The sequence below is a fragment of the Rhinolophus sinicus genome, linkage group LG07, assembly GCF_036562045.2.
Source record: "Rhinolophus sinicus isolate RSC01 linkage group LG07, ASM3656204v1, whole genome shotgun sequence".
NCBI lineage: Eukaryota > Metazoa > Chordata > Mammalia > Chiroptera > Rhinolophidae > Rhinolophus > Rhinolophus sinicus.
Window position 1 is genome coordinate 66,898,419 of NC_133757.1, and position 26,762 is coordinate 66,925,180.

Consider the following 26,762-nt stretch of genomic DNA (forward strand, 5'->3'; position numbering starts at 1 on the left):
GCAGGTAGTGAGAACAGGACCTGAGGGCTGGATATCTCAGCAAATTGAATTTTCCTTCTTTTCTGGCCTCTTGGGAGAGACATTATTTCCTTCATTGATGCAAATGTGTTCAAAGTGCACTTCCCACAAACTCAGAAATAATGAACCGCCTTTCCTCCAAGGGCTGGGACTGTGGCCATGGCCCTCCTTCCAAAGGTGGCCCATGACTGGCCACAGAGCCAGCCCTGGCTCTGGTGCACTGCCCAGGCGCCATGACGGGCGAGCAGAGCAACCCACCAGCGGCTGGACAGAGTAGAGCAGCCCAGGGAGCTGATCTGCCCCTTCCCTGGCTGGTGAGAAGACACGCGGTTGCCTGGGGCACCAGCGAGGCCTCGGCCCCTAGCCTGGCTCTCCTCCTCCACTGTCCATTGCAGAGCAGTCTCGTTTCTGGGAAGCAGCAAACAGTTTCCAGCCAGGAGTTGGTATTCAGCCAGGAGTTTGGGTTTCAGCCAGAAGTCGGTATTTGTTAAAAGACATGAAAAAGTTGAAACTATTATCAGGAGAGCGCGTGTGGGGTCTGAGTTCACTGCGGGGTCTCAGGAACTGGATACCATCAGCCTGGCCTGCCCCGCGGACATGAGGGAGGCTGTGGGTGTCACACATGGGAGCCACCCAGTCCCTGGCCAGCCTGGCGCGTGCTTCCAAGGACCCAGAAGATGGCAAACAAATGAACAGTTCAGGAGGAAATGAGCAGAGGAGACCTCGCTGCCCAGGGCTGGGTCCAGAAACCTGACTACTTGTAGCTCCCTCCATAGGCCTGGAGCTGGAAGCAAGGGCTGTCCTGTCAGAGGTGGCTGAGTTGGGAAGTTGGATTTGGTGGCTTTGGAAGGCTGGTCTGCATAGCTCTCAGCCTTGCTGAGTCCCCAGGAGCATGTGAGCTCCCAGCTGGCCTCCACAGCTGGAGGATCCCCTCCTGTTTCACAACGGGTGGACATCTATGTGGATGGACCCCAAGAGCAGGAGAGGGATAGAAACACTACAATGGTCCCACTGCTGAGAAAATAGTTGGTGAATTCCACCACCCACCCCCAATTCACTAAAACATGGTCACACAGATTTTTCTTTAGTGAGATAAAGAGAATAGCAGCATCCTTCACAAGGTCATTCTCAACCTCCTTTCCCTTGTGACCTGCACTATTGAGGCTGAAAAGCTAACTACAGTATATTCCCAGCCTGGCTTGAACTAAATGTGGTCAAATTACACAGTTCTGGTAAATGAGACATGATTGGCAGTCAGCTGAGGGATTCTGGGAAGGCTTTTTTTCTCAAAGAGCCAAATATGGCAGGTATTTCCAGTTTTCTCTCTATTTCCCTTCTTCTTCCTACCTGGAAGGTGGACGTAATGCCAGGAGCTGGGGAGGCCATGCTGTAACACTGAGGCATGAAAGAGAGGCTAAGCATTTGCTGAGACAAGGCCCTGACATGGATGAGCTCCTGAGCCTGTCTACTTGCAGGCTTCTTGTAAACGGAGACAAAACAAAACCTAATTTCTTTAAGCTGCTGTGTTTGGAATTCCTGCAGTTGAAAGCCTTCCTAGCTAGTGAACACCACCATGCTGAACTGTCTGCCAGGATCACATGTAACAGTGAAAGCTGAGGGACCTTCCCTTCTGAAGAAAGACAAGGGTGAGCCACGGTAACCTGTAGGATTGATAATAACACAAATAACGTTTCTTGAGTGCTCATTACACGTCCGCTCCTATCCTCAGCACTTGACATATTTACTCATTTGATCGTCCAGCAACCCCATGGGGGACATTTTACAGGTCGAAAAGTAAGACACAGAGAGGTGGAGGGAACTCGCTCAAGTTGGTATGCAGTCAGCCAGGATGTGAATTCGTCAAGTTTGGCTGCAGGATTTATCCTCATGATGTCATGCAGTAGTCTCCATCTGTCTATAAGCTCAGGACGTGGACAGAGCAGCACAGCCCAGGTCTGAGGCCTCCCATCCCGAGTCTCATGGCCACATTTTCTTCCCCACGCACCACTCCTAGGAAGCCAGTTACCTCCCAGAGGATGATGGTGAGCCAGGATCAGGGCCGGGGAGTCGCCTCAGGCTAGGACAGGCTGTGCGGCCACTTCACAGAGAGCCACGACCTTGGGCCACGGCCCTCGTCTGCTCCAGGGCACGATGAGTGAACACTGCCAAGATTTTCTCCTCCCTCACTTCTTCCTGTTTCCAAAGTTGATTAAAACCCTGCTTCTCATGAACATCCTTTTCCTTCTTTTTAAAGCTACTCTGGTGTTCAACAATACTGGCATGTCTTGTAGGCTAGGGAGCTGGCTGTCTCCCTTTCACCTGTTAGCCCTTAATGCTTTTCTTTAATTACAGAAGAAATACAACTGCTATAAAGTCTACAAATAGTTCAGAAATATGTGAAGTAAAACGATAATTTTCTGCTCCCATATTTTCAAACGCCACTCCCCTCCCCCCACAACTTAGAGGAGTAACATTGCCTAGGAGATTGGAGCGCTCCTACACAAACACACTCACCGATGTGAGATGGACACATCTTATTTGAAATAAAAGTCAGCCTATGGCATTCCGTAAATTGCTTCCTCCCAATAATAATTCATAGACTTGAAAAATTCTGGCTCATTGTTTTCAGTATATGCTTAGTGTTCCTTAGAAAGAAAGTACTATGATTTCTTTAGCTCACTTGTGCCAATGGACACTATGGTTGTCTCCAATGTGTTGCTTTTGTGTACTTGTGTGGCAGTTTGGGTTGAAGAGACTCCTCCAGGTGGCCTGGCTGTGTCCACATGTGCACGTATCAGTGCTTGACAGGTGTGGCTAAATGTCATTCATCAGCTGCTGCACCTTCTACTCTGTCCCTTACTGAGAAAAAGCGTGCCCTTTCCCCATGCCTTCCTTAATCCTGCACACTTTCAATACTGAAAAATTTGCAGACATCTCAGTAACAGCATCTAGTGCCTAAATCTTGGTTTCTAAATATTGTCTCAACTAAAAGGAACCAGAAACCAGTGCTTCTTGGAGAAATGACTTGCTCCAGGGCAGGGGCAGGAAACAAAAGAAAATAAGCTTAGAAGAGTTTGCTGTGACAGAAAGTGAGGAAGTACTCAAAGAAAGATATGGACACATCAAAGGGATGCAGGAGCCAGCTTGAAGGGGCTCCCATTAACCAAACTGGAACATTTTGAGCATCAAAATAAATAATTATAGTAATGAATTATAACCGTTGAAATGAAAACTTTATGGGCTTATAATGATACTAAATAAATAAAAATAATAAAGGAAAAGCTTGTCTTTGTAGTAGAATGTTAGCTAATAAATGTAGATGAAATTTTTAAAAAATCATTTTTTGGCAACAATTATAATAATGGATCCAGACAAGAATCATCAGCAGATGCTAAATTTGTGGTGAAAAGTCTGAACAGGTATAGTGGGATCATAGTCTCAAAGTGTCTTCCCACAAAAGTCCTGGCTTATTATAACAGGAAAAATAGCAACTTTACATTGAGAAAGTTTAACAAAATAATCAAAGTTAAAGTCAGTGATGGAACAAACTTCTGCATCCATGATGATATGACAGGCTGGCGGGGGCATGGCAGCACTCCTGTGACGTCCTGCTGAAATGCCTGATCTGAACCTGATCCTGGGGAAACATCATGCAGAGCCCAACTGAGACCAATTCACAACATAACCAGACAGTTCCCTTCACAGATGTCATAGTCGTGCAAGCCAGGAAAGTGGAGGCTGTTCCAAGTTCCAGGAGACTCCTGGGTGGTGACAATCAGATGCAGTACCTGATCCTGGACTGGAAAAAATTGCTTTTAAGGACACTATCAGGACAGCTGATGAAATTAAAGTGACCTCAGATAATATATTAATGTGTGACTAATAGAGAACAATTGTATCAGTGTTAACTTTCCTGCATTTGATAAAAGCATCATGGTCAAGTAGGAAAGTGCCCTTGTTTGTAGAAGATAAAGGTTTAAATATTTAGCGATAAGGAGACATGGATGTATGAACCTTATTGCCAAATGATTCAGAAAAGAAATTACATATACATCCATACATATAGATACATGTACGCATGTATATGAGACAGAGAGAGAGTGAGGTAGAGAAAAGAAAAGAAATGTGGTTAGATATGAACAGTTGGTGAATCTGTTTCAGTGGTAAAAAGGAGTTCTTTGCACTGAGTTTGGAGTTGTTTCCAAATAAAATTTTGAGGAAAAATTATTTTGCCAATGTGTTAGGTACAAAATAGTACCTCCCAGATACATGAATTTGCGTTCACCTCATCACTGGCAATGCTGAGCATATGTTCACATATTAGCCTTTTCTAGTTATTTGTGAATTACGTCTATAATCTTCGCTCATTTTTTCTATTAGATTGCTTTTGTTTCACTAAATAGAAGGCTTTCTAAATCTGTATTAAAGTTCATTTCTATTTTGTACCTGGTGACTACTTCTCCTGTTTTGTCATTTGTCTTTTGATGTTTGTAGTGTCTTCAGTCTGTGCAGATGGTTTACATGTATAACTAATCAAATATATCATCTTTTTTGGCACACCTGTAAGAGTATAAAATACATATAACCTTGAGCAATTAAACAGTATAGCTAGGGCTCAAGTCTGCTTCTAATTTAATAATTCTTTTAATTAAAAGTTTTTATTTTGAGATCATTGTAGACTCCCACACAGTTGTAAGAAATAACAGAGTGACCCATACACCCTTCACCCAGTTTCCCCAGTGCTGACAGCTTCACAACTCTAGTGCAGCATCACCACTAGGAAACTGACATTGAGGCAGTCAGGGCACATCCAGCCCATCGCAAGGAGCCCTCGTGTCGTCCTTCACAGACATACCCACTTCCCTCCCACCCATATCCCTCCTTAACCCCTGGCAACCACCCATGTGTTCTCCATGTCTATAATTTTGTCACTTCCAGAATGTTATATAAATGAAATCATATAGTGTGTAACCTTTTGGGATTGGTTTTTATCACTCAGCATAATTCTCTGGACATTCATTCAGGTTGTTGCCTGTATCAATATTTTGTTGTTTTTATCTCTGTATCAATGTCCGGATGATGGCTTAACCATTCACCCATTAAAAGACATTTGGGTTCATTTGAGATTTTGGCTATTATAAATAAAGGTGCTATAAATTTTTGTGTACAGGCTTTTGTGTTAACACAAGTCTTCGTTTTTCCGGGATAAAACCCAGGAGTGCAGTTGTTGAGTTGTATGGTATTTATTGCATGCTTAGTTTTTGTTTTTGTTTTTAAGAAACTGTCAAACTATTCTGCAGAGTGGCTGTACCATTTTACATCCCCACCAACTATAAAAGTCATATATGAGTAATTCAATTTCTCCACATCCTTAGAAGCATTTCATGTTGTCACATTTTTTATTTTAGACTTTCTGATAATGATATGCCATTGTGGTTTTATTATTATTATTATTATTTACAATTGACATTCAATTTTATTTTGTATTAGTTTCAGATGTACAGAAAAGTGGTTAGACATTTACATAATTTATGCAGTGATCCCCCCAATAAGCCGAGTACCCAACTGGCACTATACGTAGTTGTTGCAACATTATTGACTATATTCCTCATGCTGCACTTTACATCCCTGTGACTATTTTGTAACTACTAATTTGTACTTCTGAAATCCTTCACCTTGTTCACCCAGCTCCCCAGTACCCCTCCTATCTGGAAACCATCAGGTTCTTCCCCGTATCAATGAATGTTTCTTTTCTCTGTGTTCATTTATTTTGTTCTTTACAATTCGCATATAAGTGAGATCATATGGTATTTGTCTTTTCAGTCTGACTTATTTCACTTAGCATAATACCCTCTAGGTCCATACATGTCACAAATGGTAAGATTTCATTCTTTTTATGGCAGAGTAATACTCCATTGTTTCAATGTACCACATCTTTATCAAATTGCCTGTTGGTGATCATTTGGGTTGCTTCCATATCTTGATTATTGTAAATAGCACTGCAATAATCATAGGGGTTCATATATCTTTTCGAATTAGCATTTTGGATTTCTTTGAATAAATACCCAGAAATGGAATTGCTGGGTCATAAGAAAGTTCTATTTTTAATTTTTTGAGGGACCTCCATACTGTTTTTCATAGTGACTGTACCAATTTGCAATCCCACCAACAGTGCACAGAGGTTCCTTTTTCCCCACATCCTCGCCAACACTTGCTGTCTGTTGATTTATTGATGATGGCCGTTCTGACAGGAGTGAGGTGGTATCTCATTGTGGTTTTAAATTACATTTCTCTGGTTAGTGACGTTGAGCATCTTTTCATATGTCTATCGGCCATCTGTATGTCCTCTTTGGAGAAATGTCTATTCAGGTCCTCTGCCCACTCATTAATTGGATTTTTTTTTTTTTTTTTTTTTTTTTTGGTGTTGAGTTGTATGAGTTCTTTACAACTTTTGTATATCAACCTCTTATCAGATGAATCATTGGTAAATATCATCTCCCACTCAGTAGGCTGTCTTTTTGTTTTGTGGATGGTTTTTTTTGCTGTGCAAAACTTTTTCATTTGATGTAATCTCATTTGTTTATTTTTTCTTTTATTTCCCTTGCCCAAGGAGATAGATCAGAAAAAATATTACTAAGAACAATGTCTGAGAGTTTACTGCCTATGTTTTCTCCTAGGAGTTTTATAGTTTGGGGGCTTACATTTAAGTCTTTAATCTATTTTGAGTTTATTCTTGTGTATGGTGTCAGAAGGTGGTCCAGTTTCATTTTTTTGCATGTATCTGTCCAGTTTTCCCAGCACCGTTTATTGAATAGACTATCTTTACCCCACTGTATATTCTTGTCTTAGTCATAGATTAAATGACCACATAGGCATGGGATTATTTCTGGGCTCTCTATTCTCTTCCATTGATCTATGTGTCTGTTTTTATGCCAATACCATGCTGTTTTGATTACTATAGCCTTGTAGTATAGTTTGATATCAGGTAGCATGATACCTCCAATTTTGTTCTTCTTACTGAAGATTGCTGTGGCTATTAGGGGTCTTTTTTGGTTCCATATAAAATTTTAAGATGATTTGTTGTAGTTCTGTGAAAAATGCCATTGATATTTTGATACGGATTTCACTGAATCTATAGATCGCTTTGGGTAGTATGGTCACTTTAATCGTGTTAGTTCTTCCTCTTCATGAGCACAGTATATGTTTCCATTTATTTGTATCATTTTCAATTGCTTTCTGTCTTATAGTTTTCCAAGTACAGGTCTTTTTCCTCCTTGCTTAAATTTATTCTTAGGTATTTTAATTTTTTTTGATGCAATTCTAAATGGGATTGTTTTCTTAATTTCTCCTTCTGACACTTCATTATTGGTATATACAAATGCAACTGATTTCTAAATATTAATTTTGTATCCTGCTACTTTACTGAATTCATTTATCAATTCTAATCGCTTTTTGGTGAAATCTTTGTGTTTCTCTATGTATATGGTGTCATGACATCTGCAAATAATGACAGTTTTACTTCTTCCTTTCCAATTTGGATGTACTTATTTATTTATTCTTCTCTGCTGTGGCTAATACTTCCAGTAATATGTTAAATAAAACTGGAAAAAGTGAACATCTTGTCTCATTTCTGAACTTAAGAAGAATGCTTTTAACTTTTACTGTTGAGTACAACATTAGCTGTGGTTTTGTCATTTATGGCTTATATTATATTATATTATATTATATTATATTATATTATATTATATATGGCCTCTATTCCCACTTTGCTAAGAGTGTTTATCAGAAATGAATGCTGGATTTTGTCAAATGCTTTTTCTGCATTTTATTTTTTGTTTTGTTTATGTTGTGTATCATGTTACTAATTGATTTGCAGATATTGAACTAAACTTGCATTCCAGGAATAAATCCCACTTGATCATTCTATATGATATTTTTAATGTATTACTGAATTCAGTTTGTTAATATGTTGTTGAGGATTTTTGTATCTATTTTCATCAGGGATATGAGCCTATAATTTTCTTTTTTTGTAATGTTTTTCTCTGGTTTTGAAGTGAGGGTAATGGTGGCCTCATAAAATCAGCTTGGGAGCTTTCCCATGTCTTGAACTTTTTGGAATAGTTTGAGAAGGATAGGTGTTAATTCTTTGAATGGTAAAATTCACCTGTGAAGCCATGAGTCCAGGGCTTTTGCTTTGGGAGAGTTTTTTTTTATTATTATTACTGATTCGATTTAGTTAGTAGTAATTAGTTGGTTCATATTTTCTATTTCTTCTTGATTCAGTCTTGGAAGACTGCATGTTTCTAGGAATTTATTCATTTCTTTCAGTGTCCAATTTGTTGGCATATAAATATTCATGATATTTTCTTATAATGCTTCTTATTTCTGTGGTGTCAGTTGTCACTTCACTCCTTTTATTTCTGATTTTTATTGGGTCCGCTCTCTTTTTTTCTTGATGAGTCTGGTTAAAGGTTTATCAACTTTGTTTATCTTTTTAAAGAACCAGCTCTTGGTTTCACTGATATTTTGTATTGTTTTTTTTTTTTCCTTTAAGACTCTATTTTATTTATTTCCATTTAGATTTTTATTATTTCCTTCCTTCTACTCACTTTGGGTTTTGTTTGCTGTCCTTTTTCTAGTTTCTTTAAGTATAAGGTTAAATTGTTTATTTGACATTTTTCTTCTTTCTTGAGGTAGGCCTGTATTGCTATGAATTTCCCTCTTAGGACTGCTTTTGCTCTGTCCCATAGATTTTGCTTCATTGTGTTTTCATTTTCATTTGTCTCAAGGTATGTTTTGATTTCCTCCTTGATCTCATTGTTGAGTCATTCATTATTCAGTAGCATATTATTTAGCTTCCATGTGTTTGAGTGTTTTTCAGTTTTTTTTCTTGTAATTGATTTCTTTTTTTTTTTAATTTTTTAAAATTTATTTCATTAAATTTATTGGGTGACAATTGTTAGTAAAATTACATAGATTTCAGGTGTACAATTCTGTATTACATCATCTATAAATCCCATTGTGTGTTCATCACCCAGATCAGTTCTCCTTCCATCACCATATATTCGACCCCCTTACCCTCATCTCCCACCCCCCACCCCCCACCCCCCTTACCCTCTGGCAACCACTAAACTATTGTCTGTGTCTATGAGTTTCTGTTTCTCATTTGTTTGTCTTGTTCTTTTGTTGTTTTTGGTTTATATACCACATATCAGTGAAATCACATGGTTCTCTGCTTTTTCTGTCTGACTTGTTTCGCTCAGCATTACTCTCTCAAGATCCATCCATGTTGTCACAAATGTTCCTATATCATCTTTTCTTACTGCGAATAGTATTCCATTGTGTATATATACCACAACTTCTTTATCCATTCATCTATCGAAGGACATTTTGGTTGTTTCCATGTCTTGGCCACCATAAACAAAGCTGCAATGAACATTGGAGCACACGTGTCTTTATCTCTAAATGTTTTCAGATTTTTGGGTAGATACCCAGGAGAGGGATTGCTGGGTCATATGGCAATTCTATTCGTAATTCTTTGAGGAACCTCCACACTGCCTTCCATAACGGCTGCACCAGTCTGCATTCCCACCAACAGTGTATGAGGGTTCCTTTTCTCCACAGCCTCTCCAACATTTGTTACTATTTGTCTTGTTGATGATAGCCATTCTGACTGGGGTGAGGTGATATCTCATTGTGGTTTTGATTTGCATTTCTCTGATGATTAGTGATGTTGAGCATTTTTTCATATGTCTATTTGCCATTTGTATGTCCTCTTTGGAGAAATGTCTCTTCAAGTCCTCTGCCCATTTTTCAATTGGGTTGTTTGTTTTTTGTTGTTGAGTTGCATGAGTTCCTTGTATATTCTGGATACTAGCCCTTATCGGAGGCACTGTTTGCAAAAATCTTCTCCCATTCAGTTGGTGGCCTCTTTATTTTGTCAATGGTTTCTTTTGCTGTGCAGAAGCTTTTAAGTTTCATATAGTCCCATTCGTTTATTTTAGCTTTTACTTCCATTGCCTTTGGAGTCAAGTTCATAAAATGCTCTTTGAACCCAAGGTCCATAAGTTTAGTACCTATGTTTTCTTCTATGCAGTTTATTGTGTCAGGTCTTATGCTTAAGTCTTTGATCCATTTTGAATTAACTTTGGTACATGGTGACAAATAGCAGTCCAGTTTCATTCTTTTGCACGTGGCTATCCAATTCTCCCAGCACCATTTATTGAAGAGGCTGTCTTTGCTCCATTGTATGTTTTTAGCTTCTTTGTCAAAAATTATCTGTCCATATTTATGTGGTTTTATTTCTGGGTTCTCAATTCTATTCCATTGGTCTATGTGTCTGTTTTTCTGCCAATACCATGCTGTTTTGATTATTGTAGCCCTGTAGTACAAGCCAAAGTCAGGAAGTGTGATACCTCCATTATTGTTCTTTTTCCTTAAGATTGCTTTGGCTATTCGGGGTCTTTTGTGGTTCCAAACAAATCTGATGATTTTTGTTCTATTTCTTTAAAATATGCCATTGGGATTTTGATGGGGATTGCATTGAATCTGTATATTGCTTTGGGTAATATGGCCATTTTAACTATGTTGATTCTTCCAATCCATGAGCACGGAATGTCTTTCCATTTCTTTGTGTCTTCTTCAATTTCTTTCAAAAATGTCTTATAGTTTTCAGCATATAGGTCTTTCACATCCTTGGTTAAGTTTATTCCTAGGTATTTTATTCTTTTTGCTGCAATTGCAAAAGGAATTGTTTTTTGTATTTCTTTTTCTGAGATTTCATTGTTAGTATATAGGAAGGCAATGGACTTTTGTGCGTTGATTTTGTAGCCGGCAACTTTACTGTATTAGTTGATTGTTTCTAATAGCTTTTTGGTGGAGTCTTTAGGGTTTTCTATATATAGCATCATGTCATCTGCAAAGAGTGATAATTTAACTTCTTCATTCCCAATTTGGATGCCTTTTATTTCTTTCTCTTGCCTGATTGCTCTGGCAAGGACTTTAACACTATGTTGAAAAGCAGAGGTGATAGAGGACAGCCCTGTCGTGTTCCTGAACGTAGAGCAAAGGGCTTCAGGTTTTCTCCATTAATTATGAGATTAGCAGAGGGCTTGTCATATATGGCCTTTATTATGTTAAGGTATTTTCCTTCTATACCCATTTTATTAAGTGTTTTAATCATAAATGGATGTTGTATCTTGTCAAATGCTTTTTCTGCATCAATTGATATAATCATATGATTTTTGTCCTTTATTTTGTTTATGTGATGTATCACATTGATGGATTTGCGTATGTTGAACCATCCTTGTGCCCCGGGGATGAACCCCACTTGCTCCTGATGGATAATCTTTTTAATGCATTGTTGTATTCGATTTGCTAGAATTTTATTTAGGATTTTTGCATCGGTATTCATTAGAGATATTGGTCTGTAGTTTTCTTTTTTTGTGCTGTCCTTACCAGGTTTTGGTATCAGGGTAATGTTGGCCTCATAAAATGAGTTAGGGAGTACTGTCTCTTCTTCAATTTTTTGGAAGAGTTTGAACAGGATTGGTATTAGATCCTCTTTGAAGGTTTGGTAGAATTCACTAGTGAAGCCATCTGGTCCCGGACTTTTGCTTTTGGGAAGGTTTTGGATGACTGATTCAATTTCGTTACTGGTGATCGGTCTGTTTAGATTTTCCAGTTCTTCATGGTTCAGCCTTGGAAGGCTATATGTTTCTAAGAACTTGTCCATTTCTTCTAGGTTGTTGAATTTGGTGGCATATAGTCCTTCATAGTATTCTTGGATGATCCTTTGTATTTCTGTGGTGTCCGTGATAACTTCCCCTTTTACGTTTCTGATTTTGTTAATCAGTGTCTTCTCTCTTTTATCTTAGTAAGTCTAGCCAAGGGTTTGTCAATTTTGTTAATCTTTTCAAAGAACCAGCTCTTTGTCACATTAATTTTTCTATTGTCTTTTTGTTCTCTATTTCATTTAGTTCTGCTCTAATTTTTGTTATTTCCTTTCTTCTGCTGACCTTGGGTTTTACTTGTTCTTCTTTTTCTAGTTCTTTAAGGTGTAACATGAGGTTATTTATTTGGGAGTTTTCTTGTTTCTTGAGATAGGCCTGTAATGAGATAAATTTCCCTCTTAAAACTGCTTTCGCTGCATCCCAAAAATTTTGGTAGGATGTATTTTCATTGTCATTTGTTTCTATGTATCTTTTGATCTCTCCTCTAATTTCTTCTTTGACCCAGTCCTTCTTTAAAAGTATGTTGTTTAATCTCCATGTATTTGTGTTTTCCCCCTTTCTTTTTACAGTTGATATCCAATTTCAAAGCCTTGTGATCAGAGAATATGCATGGTATGATTTCAATCTTCTTAAATTTGTTGAGACTGATTTTATGTCCCAATATATGGTCTATCCTTGAGAATGTTCCATGTACACTAGAAAAGAATGTATAGTCTGATGTTTTAGGATGAAGTGCTCTATAAATGTCAATTATGTCCATTTCATCTAATGTGTCATTTAGGGCTACTATTTCGTTATTTATTTTCTGTTTGGATGATCTATCCATAGCTGTCAATGATGTATTTAAGTCCCCTAGTATAATTGTGTTTTGGTCAATTTCTCCCTTTAGTTCTGTTAGTAGTTGCTTGGTGTATTTGGTGCTCCCTGATTGGGGGCATAAATATTGATGACTGTTATGTCTTCTTGTTGTACAGTCCCCTTCACCATTATGAAATGTCCATCTTTGTCTCTTGTTATCTTTTTCACCTTGAAGTCTGTTTCATCTGATATCATTATGGCTACACCTGATTTTCTCTGGGTACCATTTGCTTGGAGTGTCAATTTCCACCCTTTCACTTTGAGTCTATGCTTGTCCTTGTAGCTGAGATGTGTCTCTTGGAGACAGCATATGGTTGGGTTTAGTTTTTTGATCCAATCTGCTACTCTGTGCCTTTTTATTGGTGAGTTCAGTCCATTTACATTTAGGGTGATTATTGATATGTGAGGATTTCCTGTCATTCTATCTTTAGTTTTCTGGTAAGGCTGTGTCTCCATTGTTTCTTTGCCTTTTGTTGTTGTCTATTATTTCTGTGTGGTGGTATTCTATGATGTTTCCCTCTGTTTCTTCTTTTATTTCAGTATATATTTCAATTCTGGATTTATTTTGAGTGGTTACCCTTAAGTTTATGTAAAAGAAAGTTTGATATTTAGAGTATTCCATTTTCTTCAGCACGCTTACTTTCTCCATTCCCATATTGCGGTTCAGGCCTTTACTCTGCCCCTTTTTGAGTTTTGGTTGCCACAAATTGTCCCTGTTGATGGTGGTCGAATAGCCTCCTTTAGTATTTCTTGTAGTGCAGGTCGTGTATTAGAAAATTCCCTCAGCTTCTGTATGTCTGGAAAGGTCTTTATTCCTCCTTCATATCTAAAGGATATCTTTGCTGGATATATTATTCTTGGCTCATGGTTTCTCTCTTTCAATAGTTTGAATATTTGGTTCCACTCCTCCTGGCTTGTAGAGTTTCTGCTGAAAAATCTGATGATAATCTAATGGGCTTTCCTTTGTAAGTTACCGTCTTCTTTTCCCTGGCTGCCTTGAGGATTCTTTCTTTGTCGTTGATTTTAGACAGCTTCAATACAATGTGCCTTGGAGAAGGCCTGTTGGGATTGAGGTAACTAGGTGTTCTATTTGCTTCTTGGATTCGAGGGTCCAGTTCTGTCCACAAATTTGGGAAGTTCTCATCGACAATTTGTTTGAATATATTCTCTGTTCCCTTCTCTCTTTCTTCTCCTTCTGGTATGCCCATTATTCTTATATTGCTCTTTCTGATGGAGTCAGAAAGTTCTTGTAGAGTTCTTTCATTTCTTTTAAGTCTCAAGTCTCTTTCTTCTTCTATTTGTGTCATTTCCAGGTTTCTATCTTCGATGTCACTGATTCTTTCCTCCATCTGGTCAACTCTACTACCTAAGCTGGTTATTTCATTCTTAATTTCTTCTATTGAGTTCTTAATCTCCAGAAATTCTATTTGGTTCTTTTTTAAGATTTCAATCTCTTTCGTAAAATGCTCATGCTGTTCTTTGATTGAGTTTCTGAGTTCATTTAACTGCCTATCTGTGTTTTCTTGTATCTCGTTGAGTTTTTCAGAACTGCAATCTTAAATTCTCTGTCATTTAAGTCACATATTTCTGTATCTTTAAGTGCCTTCTCTGGAGATTTTTCACTTTCTTTCTGAGCTGTCTTGTTGCCTTGGTTATTCATGGCGATTACTGGTTTACTATTTCTCTTCCTAGACATCTACAGGAGTGACTTCTGCAACAGGTTGATAGAAAGCGGTGTTTCTTTTGTTTGCCAGTACTTGTTGGTAGAATGTTTTATTATTTCTCCAACTGCAACTTATTTTTCTTCTCCCACACGGTAGTGCTATGTTTTCTCTGCACTATTCCAACTTCTCACACAATGGGGGGATTCCCTGGGAGATGGGCTTCTCCTCTGTTAATAGTTCGTCTAGGTCACAGGGCGCAGTGTCCCGGTGGGTATGCGGAGAGCTTTTGATATTCCAAAGCTCTTCCAGTTCCTGATTCAGAGCCCGTATGTTTTAGCAGTTGTGTTTACTCCTGCAGGGATCCGCCCAGATAGGTGGGGTCAGGGGCAGGGTGAGCTGTGAGAGGTGGCCCAGAGCAATGGCAGCAACCACCACCACAGCCGGTCCTGCTTCTACAGCTCTCTCCCCTTTGCCGGAACTAGTTGGGCTGTGAATTTGTGTTTGCGGTCCACAGTTTTCAAAACAGCAAATTTTCTGTTGTTTTGATCTGACACTGCTACTGTTTCGCTTCTAGCACCGGGCAGGTTGGGGCGGGGCAAGCTCTGGGAGGGGAGGGAGGGGGAGGCTAGTCTCAGTGCCTAAGGCTCCATTCTCTGCTCGGCAGTGCGGGCTTAAACCACCGTTTACAGCCTTTTTCCCTCAGTCTTTTCTCCGAGGTCTCTGCCGTGAGCGTTGCGTTCAGCCGTGTTATATGCTGTCCCCTCAGCCCTGTGGAGCCCTGGCGGAGCCCTAGCAGTCCGATCTCCCGCAGCTGCGGTGGTTCCGGGAAGCAGCGAGCTCGGAGCTCTGAGCTAGATCTGCGTCCTGCGCCCGCGGGGCTCTGTCTCTGCGCACTTCTCCCTTTCCTCCTCCCTCCACTCGCGCGGATCTCCCACCTGTAGGTGATTTCAGTCGGTAGTGGGCCTCTTCGTCTTGCCTGTCTGCTGTGCAGGGAGTCCTTTGTGGAGTTTTTGTTGTTCGATTCTTTGTAAATTCCAGGGGAGCTTTACAGAGGCTCACCTCACGCCGCCATTTTTCCGGAAGTCTGTGTAATTGATTTCTAGTTTCATACCACTATGATCAGAGAAGATGCTTGATATGATGTTAATCTTCTTCAATTAATGGAGACTTGTTTTGTGGACTAATATGAACTCTCTTGGAAGATGTTTCATGCATACTTGAAAAAATGCATATTCTGCTTCTTTGGGGTGAAATGCTCTAAAAATACCAATTAAATCTGTGTGGTCTACTGTGTCATTTAAGGTTGCTGTTTCATTGTTGATTTTCTGTTAGGTAGATTTTTCGATGGGGTGTTAAAGTTTCCTACTATGATTGTATTACTGTTGATTTCTCCCTTTATGTCAGTCAATATTTGCTTTATATATTTAGGTGCTCCTATGTTGGGTGCATCAATGTTTACAAAGGTTATATCCTCTTATTGGATTGATCCCGTTATCATTACATAATGTCCCTCTTTGTCTCTTATGATAGCCTTGTTTTAAAGTCTATTTCGTCTGATATAAGTATTGGTATGCCAGCTTTTTTTTTTTTTTGGTTTCCATTCTCATGAAATATCTTTTTCCATCCCTTTACTTTCAGTCTCTGTGTGTGTCTTTCGAGCTGAGGTGTGTCTCTTTTAGACAGTACACATATAGGCATTGTTTTCTTATCCATTCAGCTACTCTATGTCATTTGATTGGAGCATTTAATCCATTTGCATTGAGAGTAATTATTGATACATAGTTATTGCCATTTTATTATTCATATTTATGTCCTTATATTTTTTCCAGTTCTTAAAGAAGCCCCTTTAACATTTATTGTAATACTAGTTTGGTGGTGATAAACTCCTTTAGCTTTTTCTTGTCTGGGAAGCTCTTGATCTCTTCTTCCGTTTGGTTGTAGGTCCTTGTTTTTCATCATTTTGAATATTTCATGCCAATCCCTTCTTGCCTACAAATTTTTGTTGAAAAATCATCTGAGAGCTCCCTTGTAAGTAACTAGTTGCCTTTCTCTTGCTGCTTTTAGGATTCTCTCTTTTTTAACCTTTGGCATTTTAATTTTAATGTGTCTTGGTGTAGGCGTCTTTGAGTTCATCTTGTTTAGGACTCTGTGCTTCCTGGGCTTGTATGTCTATTTCCTTCACCAGGTTAGGAAAGTTTTTAGTCATTATTTCTTCAAATAGGTTTTCAATCCCTTGTGCTCTCTTGTCTCTTTCTGGCACCCCTACGAAGCAAATGTCGTTACACTTGACGTTGTCCCAGAGGTCTCATAACCTACCCTCATTTTTTTAAATTCTTTTTTTGTTTTTGCTGTTCTAATTGACTGTTTTCTGCTACCTGGTCTCCCAAGTCGCTGATTTGATCCTCTGCCTCATCTAGTCTGCTAGTGATTCCTTCTAATGCATTCTTCATTTCAGTTATTATATTCTTCACTTCTGACTGGTTCTTTCTCTCTCTCTCTCTCTCTCTCTCTCTCTCTCTCTCTCTCTCTCTGGTTTCTATGTTGTTGCTTTTTAAATACTTGTTGAAGTAATCTTTGTCGAAGTTCTCACTAAGTTTCTTGAGCATCCTTATAACCATTATTTTAAACTTTGAATCTGGTAAGTTGCTTGCCTTAATTTTGTTTAGTTCTTTTTCTAGAGTGTTCTCCTGTTCTTTCATTTGGGACATATTTCTTTGTTTCCTCCTTTTGACTGCCTGTCTGTGTTTGTTCCTATGTATTAGGTAGATCTGCTACATCTTCCAGTCTTGGCCAGATGGCCTTATGTAGTAGGTGCCCTGGGGAACCCTGGGACAGTATTCCTGGTGACCTGAGCCGGGTGCTCCAGGAGTATCCTTTGTGTGGGTTGTATGTGCCCCTGTTATAGTTGAGTCTTGATTGCTATTGGCACATCAGTGTGTGGGATTGACCCTCAGGCTGACTGGCTGTGAAGTTTAGCCATGTCCACAGCTTACAGGCTGCTATGTGGGGGGCTTACCTTGTGGAGCTGGAATTGCCCAGTAGGCTCTGGTGCCTGCTGAGACTGCCCTTTGGGTATGCCACTTGTAGGTTTAATGGGTGATGATCTGCTGTGAGCTGAAGCTGACCTCTAGGTATGTTGGTTCTGGTGCCTCTTGAGAGGGTCTCCAGTGCAGGCCCAAGTCAGCTACTCTCTGTCCCTGGCTGGGGACTACCATGTAGAAGGCACAAAGTGATCTGTGCTTGGTCACTGCCTGTCTGGACTTGGAGGCATGTTGGTGAGGCCATGCTATGAACTAAGGATAGCAGCCACCAGTACTGGGCCTGGGGTAGCTCCACAGAAAGCCTAAGTTACCCTGAGGCCTGCTGCCACCTACTGGCTTCCATGAAGCTCAGCTTCAATAGAGCCACTTACAGTATATGAGTTGGTGAGGCAGGGTCTCATGAAGTAACTGGAGTGGGAAGAGTTGTGTACACTAGGTTAATATAAATTCTGGTTTGGTGCCAGTGCTGAGCCTGGAGCTACTCAGCAAAAATCTCAGAGCACACCAACTGCCTGGGTACTGTGGACCCCTGAGAGTTCTCCAAGGAAGATTGCCACGCAGGCAGGACTGGCTGCTCACTGAGAAAGTGCCTTCAGCATTAGGTGAGTTGGGTGGGGTGGGTTCCCAGGGAGTTACTGGGGTGGAGCAAACAGAACTCATCAGGCCAGTGTAGATTCAGATTTGGCCGTGTGGGGGAGGGCTTAACACAGGAAAGATGGTGCCTTTCTGCCAACTGCCTAGGAGGAATATGCTACACAGGGAAAATGGTGACTGTCACTTTAGTTTTCACCCTGAACCATACAAGGCAGTCTCCCTGTATGTCTCTGATGCTTTCTGAGTCACTATCCCTCCACCAGAGCCCAGCATTAGTGCCTGTGAGTGAGTGAGTCTGTTCATGGACCCTTTAAAAGGAAGACTGGAATTCCTGCAGCATTCTTTCTCACCAGGAATCCCCACTGCAGTCGGAATCCCCACTGTTTTTCACAGCCAGATGTTGTGGGGGTTCCTCTTCCTGGCACTGGCACTCTGGGCTGGGAGCCTGATGTAGGGGACTGGGTTTCCTCACTTCTGCAGAGTGGACCTCAGTGGCCAAGATATCGCTCCTGATTCTTAACCTCCACTCACAGGTGTTGGGCTGGCCTGTTCTGCATCCACACCACCCCTACCAGTCTCTACATGGCTTTTTTTTTTATTTTTTAAAAATCCTTAGTTAGAGGACTTCTGTTCAGCTAGTCTGCAGATCATTCTCCAGGTTCTGTAATTTAGTTGTAATTTTAATGTGGTCATGGGAGGATGCAAGCATAGCTTTTATCTATTCTGCCATCTAGGATCTCCTTCAATGTCTTTGTGGTTTTAATTTGCATTTCTCTAATAACTTAAGATGTTGAATATATTTTCTAATGCTTTTTTAAACCAACTACGTATCATCTTTAGTGAAATGTCTGTTCATGTCTTTTGCCCATTTTCTAATTGAATTTTTTTTTTACTTGCTGAGTTTTGAGAGTTCTTTAATTACAAAAATGTTCTACAAAATGGCACAAAATGATATATTCTAGAGACCAGCCTTTTGTTGGATATGTGGTTTACAAATATTCTCCTACTCTGTAATTTGCATTTTATGTTCATAGCAGGGTCTTTTGCAAAGCAAAAGGTTTAAATTTTGATGAAACTCAACTTACTAGATTTTCCTTTTAAGGCTCATGCTTTTGATATCAAGTCTAGGAACTCTTTGCCCTGCCCTAGATCTCTAAGATTTTCTCCTATATTTTTTATAAATTTTAGTTTTCAGTTTTACATTTAACTCTGTGACCCATTTTAAATTGGTTTTTAAAAAGATATATGGCTCAGTTTTATGACTATGGGTATTCAATTACTACAGTACCATTTATTGAAATGGTCATCTTTCCTTCACTGAATTCCTTTTGTACCTTTGTCAAAAATTAGTTGGGCATATCTTTTGTAGGTCTATTTATGCGTTCTCTGTTCTGTTCCATAGGTCTACGTGCCTCTCCCTTTGCCAATATCACACAGTGTTGATTATTGTAGCAACATAATACATCTTGAAATTGGGTAGATTGATTTCTTCACTTTGTTATTCTTTTTTGAATTATTTTAATTATTGTATTTCTTTCACCTCTCTATGAGTTTTAGAATAATCTTATATATAGATATATATCTACAAAAACCATGCTGAAATTTTTACAGGAATTGTGTTAGACATATATACCAATTTAGGTGAAATTGATGTCTTTAGTATATTGAGTCTTCTATTTCATGAATATGGTATGTCTCTCCATTTATTTAGAATTTCTTGATCTTTTTCATCAGTATTGTATAGTTTGCACCTTAATGAGTTTTGTTAGATTAACACTTAAGTATTTAATTTTTTAAATGATTGTAAATGGTATGATTTTAAAAATTTCAGTGCCCAATGTCAAAATAAATAAATAAATAAGTAAATAAGTAAATAAACAAACAACTTTAAAATGGAGCCAAAACTGCCATGCCAGAAGAACTGCCTTGCACATCCTATGCCTCGTTTTATCAAATGCATTTTCCTTATCATTTGATATGATCATGTGATTTTTCTTCTGTTAATACAGAGGATTACACTGATTGATTTCAAATATTGAATCAGCCTTACATTCCTGGAATAAACCCCACTTGGTCTTAGTATAAAATTCTTTTTCTGTATCATGGCATTCTCTTTGTTATTATTTTGTTAAGAATTTTTACATCTATATTTATGAAATATATTGGTCCATAGTTTTCTTTCTTTTTTTTGTACTGTCTTTGTCTAGTTTTGGCATCAGGGTAATACTAGCTTTATAAAATGAATTGGGAATAGTTCCTTCCTCTTCTATTTTTTGGAAGAGATTAATTCTTCTTTAAACTTTTAGTAGAATTCTCCAATGAAACTATAAGGGCCTGGCAATTTCTTTTGGGGAGTTTTTAAAGTTAAAAATTTAATATACTTGATAGTTATAGGCCTATTCAAACTATCTGTTTTATTTGGCTGAGTTATGACAGTTTGTGTTTTGCAAAGAATTGTCCATTTTGTCTAAGTTGTCAAATTTATATGTCTAGAGTTGTTCAGAATATTCCCTTATTATCCTTTTGATGTCTGCAGGATCTGTAGTAATTGCCCCTGTTTCATTGCTAATATTGGTAATTTGTGAATTCTCTCTATTTTCCTTTGTCAGTCTTATTAGAAGTTTGTCAGCTTTATTGATCTTCTTAAAGGACCAACTCTTTGTTTCATTGATTTTCTCTATTGTTTTTGTTTTCAATTTCATTGACTTCTGTTCCTATTTTTTTATTATTTCTTTCATTCTGTTTGCTTTGCAATTATCTCGCTCTCCTTTTTGTAGGTTCTTGAGGAGTTTTATGGGCTGAATCATGTTCCCCTCAAATTCATATGTTGAAGTCCTAAACCTGAGTACCTCAGAATGTGACTGTATTTGGAGATAGGGCCTTTGAAGAAGTAAGGCAAAATGAGGTTTTATGGATGGGTCATAATCCAATATGACTACTATGCATATAAGAAGAGGAGAGTAGGACACAGACACACACAGACAGAGAGACACAGCGAGACGGCAGCCATGTAGAAGCCAAGGAAGAGGCCCCAGAAGAAACCAAACCTGCTTCCACCTTGATCTTGGACTTTTAGCATCCAGAACTGTGAGCAAATAAATTTATGTTGTTGAAGCCTGTGGTATTTGTTATGGCATCCCTAGTAGACTAACACATGGGGGATTTTAGAGCTCTTTTCTATTATATGCATTAGATGCTCTATATTTCCCTCTCATCACTGCTATAACTGCGTCCCACAAATTTTCATAGGTTACATTTTTATTTTCATTTACTTCAATGTACTTTTTTTACTTTCCTTGAGACTTCTTTCTTGATCCATGGATTATTTAGAACTATGCTGTGTTTCCAAATGTTTAAAGATTTTCCTGTTGTCTTGATTTATGGTTTCATTTCATCGTGGTCAAAGAAAATGCTGTGTGATTTCAATTCTTTTAAATTAATTGAGACTTGTTTTATGGTTCAGGATATGATGTGTTTGATATTTTTCTGTAGGAACTTGAAAAAATATGTATTGTGTTGTTGTTGTATATGTGTGTTCTATAAATGCTGGTATGATTTTGTTAGTTGACGGTGTTGAGTTCTTCTATATTCATGCTAATATTCCGTCAGTAGTTCTATGAATTGTTGAAAGAGGAGGGTTGAAGTCTCCAACTATAACTGTGGGTTTGTCTATTTCTCCTTTCAGTTCTATTATATTCTGCTTCACATATTTTGTAAGTCTGTTGTTTGGTGTGTTTACATCTAGGGTTGCTATCTCTTCTTGGTGCATTATCTCTGTCATTACATAACGTCTCTCTCTGTCTTTGGTAATTTTCTTTGCTCTGAAGTGTACTTTGGTTAATATTAATATAGACATTCCTACTTTTTTTGATTAATGCTTGCATGATATAACCTTTGTCATTTTTTAACTTTCATACTGCTTATATCATTATCTTTGAAATGACCTTCGCAAACATGACATAATTGGGTTATATTTCAAAATCCACTCTGCCAGTTTCTGTCTTTTGATTGCTATATTCCTACTACTTACATTTACATAATTATTGATCTGTTAGGGCTTAAATCTTCCATTTAATTTCTTGTTTTCTGTTTAAAATTTTTCTGTTTTAGATGACATGATGCTATATATAGAAAACCCTAAAGACTCCACCAAAAAACTATTAGAAACAATCAACGAATACACTAAAGTTGTCGGCTACAAAATCAACGTACAAAAGTCCATTGCATTCCTATACACTAAAAATGAATCTCAGAAAAAGAAATTAAGAAAACAACTCCTTTTGCAATTGCAGAAAAAGAATAAAATACCTAGGAATAAACTTAACCAAGGATGTGAAAGACCCATATGCTGAAAACCATAAGACATTTTTTAAAGAAACTGAAGAAGACGCAAAGAAATGGAAAGACATTCCGTGCTCATGGATTGGAAGAATCAACATAGTTAAAATGGCCATATTACCCAAAGCAATATACAGATTTAATGCAATCCCCATCAAAATCCCAATGGCATTTTTAAAGAAATAAAAGAAAAAATCATCAGATTTGTTTGGAACCACAAAAGACCCCGAATAGCCAAAGCAATCTTAAGAAAAAAGAACAATGCTGGAGGTATCATGCTCCCTGACTTTGGCTTGTACTACACGGCTACAATAATCAAAACAGCGTGGTATTGGCAGAAAAACAGACACACAGACCAATAGAATTGAATTGAGAACTCAGAATTAAAACCACATAAATATAGACAGATAATTTTTGACAAAGAAGCTAAAAACATACAATGGAGGAAAGACAGCCTCCAATAAATGGTGCTGGGAGAATTGGACAACCACGTGCAAAAGAATGAAACTGGACTGCTGTCACCATGTACCAAAATTAATTCAAAATGCATCAAAGACTGAAACATAAGACCTGAAACAATAAACTGCATAGAAGAAAACACAGATACTAAACTTCTTTTTTTATTAGTTTCAGATACACAAGACAAAGTAATACTTAGACGTTTATCATTTATATCCCTCACACTGTGTGAACCCTCCTCCACCATACACTATCCCTCTGACATCACACAGAGCAATTACATTTCCACTGTCTCTATTCCTAATGCTGTACTCCACTTCTCGTAAGTATATACATACATATAGATACATATATATGTATATATATATATATATATATATATATATATATATATATATATATAAAATTATAGTAGGCATTCATTATTGTTCAGCTTCAGGTGTACAGTGCAGTGATGCAGTGATCAGGCATCTACATCATCCCTGAGGTGGTCTCTCAAATGGGACAGTGTCCATCGGATACCCTACAAAATCTTTACAACATTAATGATTACATTCCCCAAATTAATTTCAAAACCCCACGGACATCTTGTGGTTACCGACTGTTTTCTAATCCCCTCACCTTCCCCTTTATCCCCACTCCCCCGCCCATCTAGCAACCCTCAATTTTTCCTCTATGTCTCCAAAACTGTTTCTGATTAGTTCATTCACTTATACTTTTCTTTAGATTCCACATATAAGTGAGATCATATGGTATTTGTCTTTCTCTGTCTGACTTATTTCACTTAACATAGTGTTCTCTAGGTCCATCCATGTTGTTGCAAATGGTAAGATTTCTTTCTTCTTTATGGCTGCATAATACTCCATTGTATAAATGTACTGCAGTTTCTTAATCCAGTCATCTACCGATGGGCATTTCGGTTGTTTCCATGTCTTGGCTATTGTCAATAGTGCTGCAATAAACATAGGATGCATAAAGATTTTTGAATTAGAGTTTTGGATTTCTCTGGATAGATACCTAGGAGTGGGATTGCTGGATCATAAGGTAGTTCCATTTTCAGGTTTTTGAGGTACCTCTATAGTGTTTTCCATAGTGGCTGCACCAATCTGCAATCCCACCAGCAGTGCATGAGGGATCCCTTTTCTCCACCTCTTCACCAGTACTTGTTGTTTGTTGATTTATTGATGATAGCCATTTTGACTGGGGTGAGGTGGTATCTCATTGTGGTTTTTATTTGCATTTCTCTGATGGTTAGTGAGTTTGAGCATTTCTTCATGTGTCTGTTTGCCATCTGTATGTCCTTTTTAGAAAAATGTCTCTACATGTCCTGTACCCATTTTTTAATTGGATTGTTTGTTTTTTTGGAGTTGAGTGAGTTTTTTTTATTTTTATAAATTTGTGATATTAACCCCTTATCCGATATATCATTGGCAAATATCTTTTCCCATTCAGTAAAATTTTCCCATTCCCTTTTTGTTTTATTGATGATTTCCTTTGCTGTGAAAAAGCTTTTTAGTTTGATGTAATCCCACACATTTATTTTTTCTCTTACTTCTCTCACACGAGGGGATATATCAGTAAAAATCTTACTCTGGGTAATGTCTGTGAAGTTTCTTCCTATATTTTCTTCTAGGAATTTTATGGTTTCAGGTCTTACATTTAAGTCTTTAAGCCATTTTGAATTTATTTTTGTATATGGTGTAAGGAGGTGGTCCAGCTTCATTTTTTTGCATGTGTCTGTCCAGGTTTCCCAGCACCATTTATTGAATAGACTGTCTTTACCCCACCATACATTCTTGCTTCCATTGTCGTAGATTAAATGGCCATATAGGCATGGATTTATTTCTGGACTCTCTATTCTGTTCCATTGATCTATGTGTCTGTTTTTATGCCAGTACCATGCTGTTTTGATTACTGTAGCCTTGTAGTATAATTTGATGTCAGGTATCGTTATACCTCCCACTTTGTTCTTATTTCTCAAGATTGCTGAGGCTATCCGGTCCCATATAAATTTTATGGTCCCATATAAATTTTAGGATTATATGTTCTATTTCTGTGAAAAACGTCGTTGGTAGTTTCATAGGAATTGCGTTGAATATGTATATTGCCTTAGGTAGTATGGACATTTTAACTATATTAATTCTTCCTATCCATGAACATGGTATGTGTTTCCATCCATTTGTATCTTCTTTCATTTCTTTCTTCAGTGTCTTATAATTTTCTGAGTACAGATGTTTTACTTCTTTGGTTAAATTTATTCCCAGGTGTTTTATAGTCTTTGGAGCAATTGTAAATGGGATTTTTTTTTAATTTCTCCTTCTGATGTTCTATTGTTGGTATATAAAAATGCAATTGATTTCCGAATATTAATTTTGTATCCTGCTACTTTACTAAATTCATCTGTCAGCTCTAATAGTTTCTTGGTGGAGTCTTTAGGGTCCTCTCTATATAGTATCATGTCATCAGCACATAATGACAATTTTACTTCCTCCATACAGATTTGGATGCCTTTTATTTCTTTTTCTTGTCTGATTGCTCTGGCTAGAACTTCCAGCACTATGTTGAATAGAAGTGGAGAAAGTGGGCAACCTTGCCTTGTTCCTGATCTTAAGGGGAATGGTTTTAGCTTTTCCCCATTGAGTATGATGTTAGCTGTGGGTTTATCATATATGGCCTTTATTATGTTGAGATATGATCCCTCTATTCCCACTTTCTTAAGGGTTTTTATCATAAATGGCTGCTGGATTTTATCAAATGCTTTTCCTGCATCTATTGATATGATCATGTGATTTTTATTTTTCATTTTGTTAATGTGGTGTATCACATTAATTGATTTGCAGATGTTGAACCACCCTTGCATACCAGGGATGAATCCCACTTGATCATGGTGTATGATCTTTTTAATGTATTGCTGAATTCTGTTCGCTAATATTTTGTTGAGGATTTTTGCATCTATGTTCATTAGCGATATCGGCCTGTAGTTTTCTTTTTTTGTGGTGTCTTTGGCTGATTTGGGGATCAGGGTGATAGTGGCTTCATAAAAAGTGTTTGGGAGTCTTCCCTCCTTCTGGATTTTTTGGAAGAGCTTGAGGAGAATAGGTGATAATTCAGTTTTGAACGTTTTGTAAAATTCACCTGTAAAGCCATCTGGTCCAGGGCTTTTGTTTGTTGGGAGATTGTTGATTACTGATTCAATTTCCCTGGTGGTAATCAGTCTATTCAGGTTTTCTTTTTCTTCTTGAGTTAGCCTTGGAAGGTTGTATGCCTCTACAAAATTGTCCATTTCTTCCAGATTGTCACATTTGTTGGCATATAGTAATTATTAGTTGCTCATAGTAATTTCTTAAATTTTTTTGTATTTCTGCACTGTCTGTTGTCACTTCTCCTCTTTCATTTCTGATTTTATTAATTTGTGTCCTCTCTCTCTCTCTTTTTAAATGAGTTTGGCTAAAGGTTTGTCAATTTTGTTTATCTTCTCTAAGAACCAACTCTTGGAATCATTGATCTTTTGTATTGTTTTTCTGGTTTCTATTTCATTTATTTCCGCTCTGATCTTTATTATCTCCTTCCTTGTACTCCCTTTGGGCTTATTTTGCTGTTCTTTTTCCATATCCCTTACATGTGAAGATTAACTGTTGATTAGTGATGTTTCTTGTTTCGTTAGGTAGGCCTGCAATGCTATGAATTTCCCTCTTAGGACTGCTTTCGTGGCATCCCATAGATTTCAGGTCATGGTGCTTTCATTTTCGTTTTTCTTGAGATATCTTTTAATTTATTCCTTGATATCCTAGTTGACCCATTCATTATTTAGTAACATGTTATTCAGCCTCCATGAATTTGTGTGTCTTCTAGTTTTTTTCCTGTAGTTCATTTCTAATTTCATAGCACTGTGGTCAAAGAAGACAATTGGTATGATTTCAATTTTCTTAAATTTATCAAGAATTGTTTTGTGGCCTAACATGTGGTCTATCTTGGAAAATGTTCCATGTGCGCTTGAGACGAATGTGTATTCTGCAGCATTGGGGTGAAATGCTCTGAAAATATCGATTAAATCCAAG

The 26,762-nt window shown here is 37.9% G+C and overlaps 1 protein-coding gene across 1 annotated transcript; it reads left to right on the top strand.

The window, feature by feature from the left end:
- The first annotated feature begins 251 nt into the window (after nt 1-251).
- Nucleotides 252-26,329, top strand: LOC141572847 (KANTR integral membrane protein-like). Its single transcript, XM_074338699.1, is given in 4 exon segments — nt 252-291; nt 20,444-20,527; nt 26,158-26,262; nt 26,265-26,329. Coding segments are annotated over 4 exon segments (294 nt in total).
- The last annotated feature ends 433 nt before the right edge of the window (nt 26,330-26,762 follow it).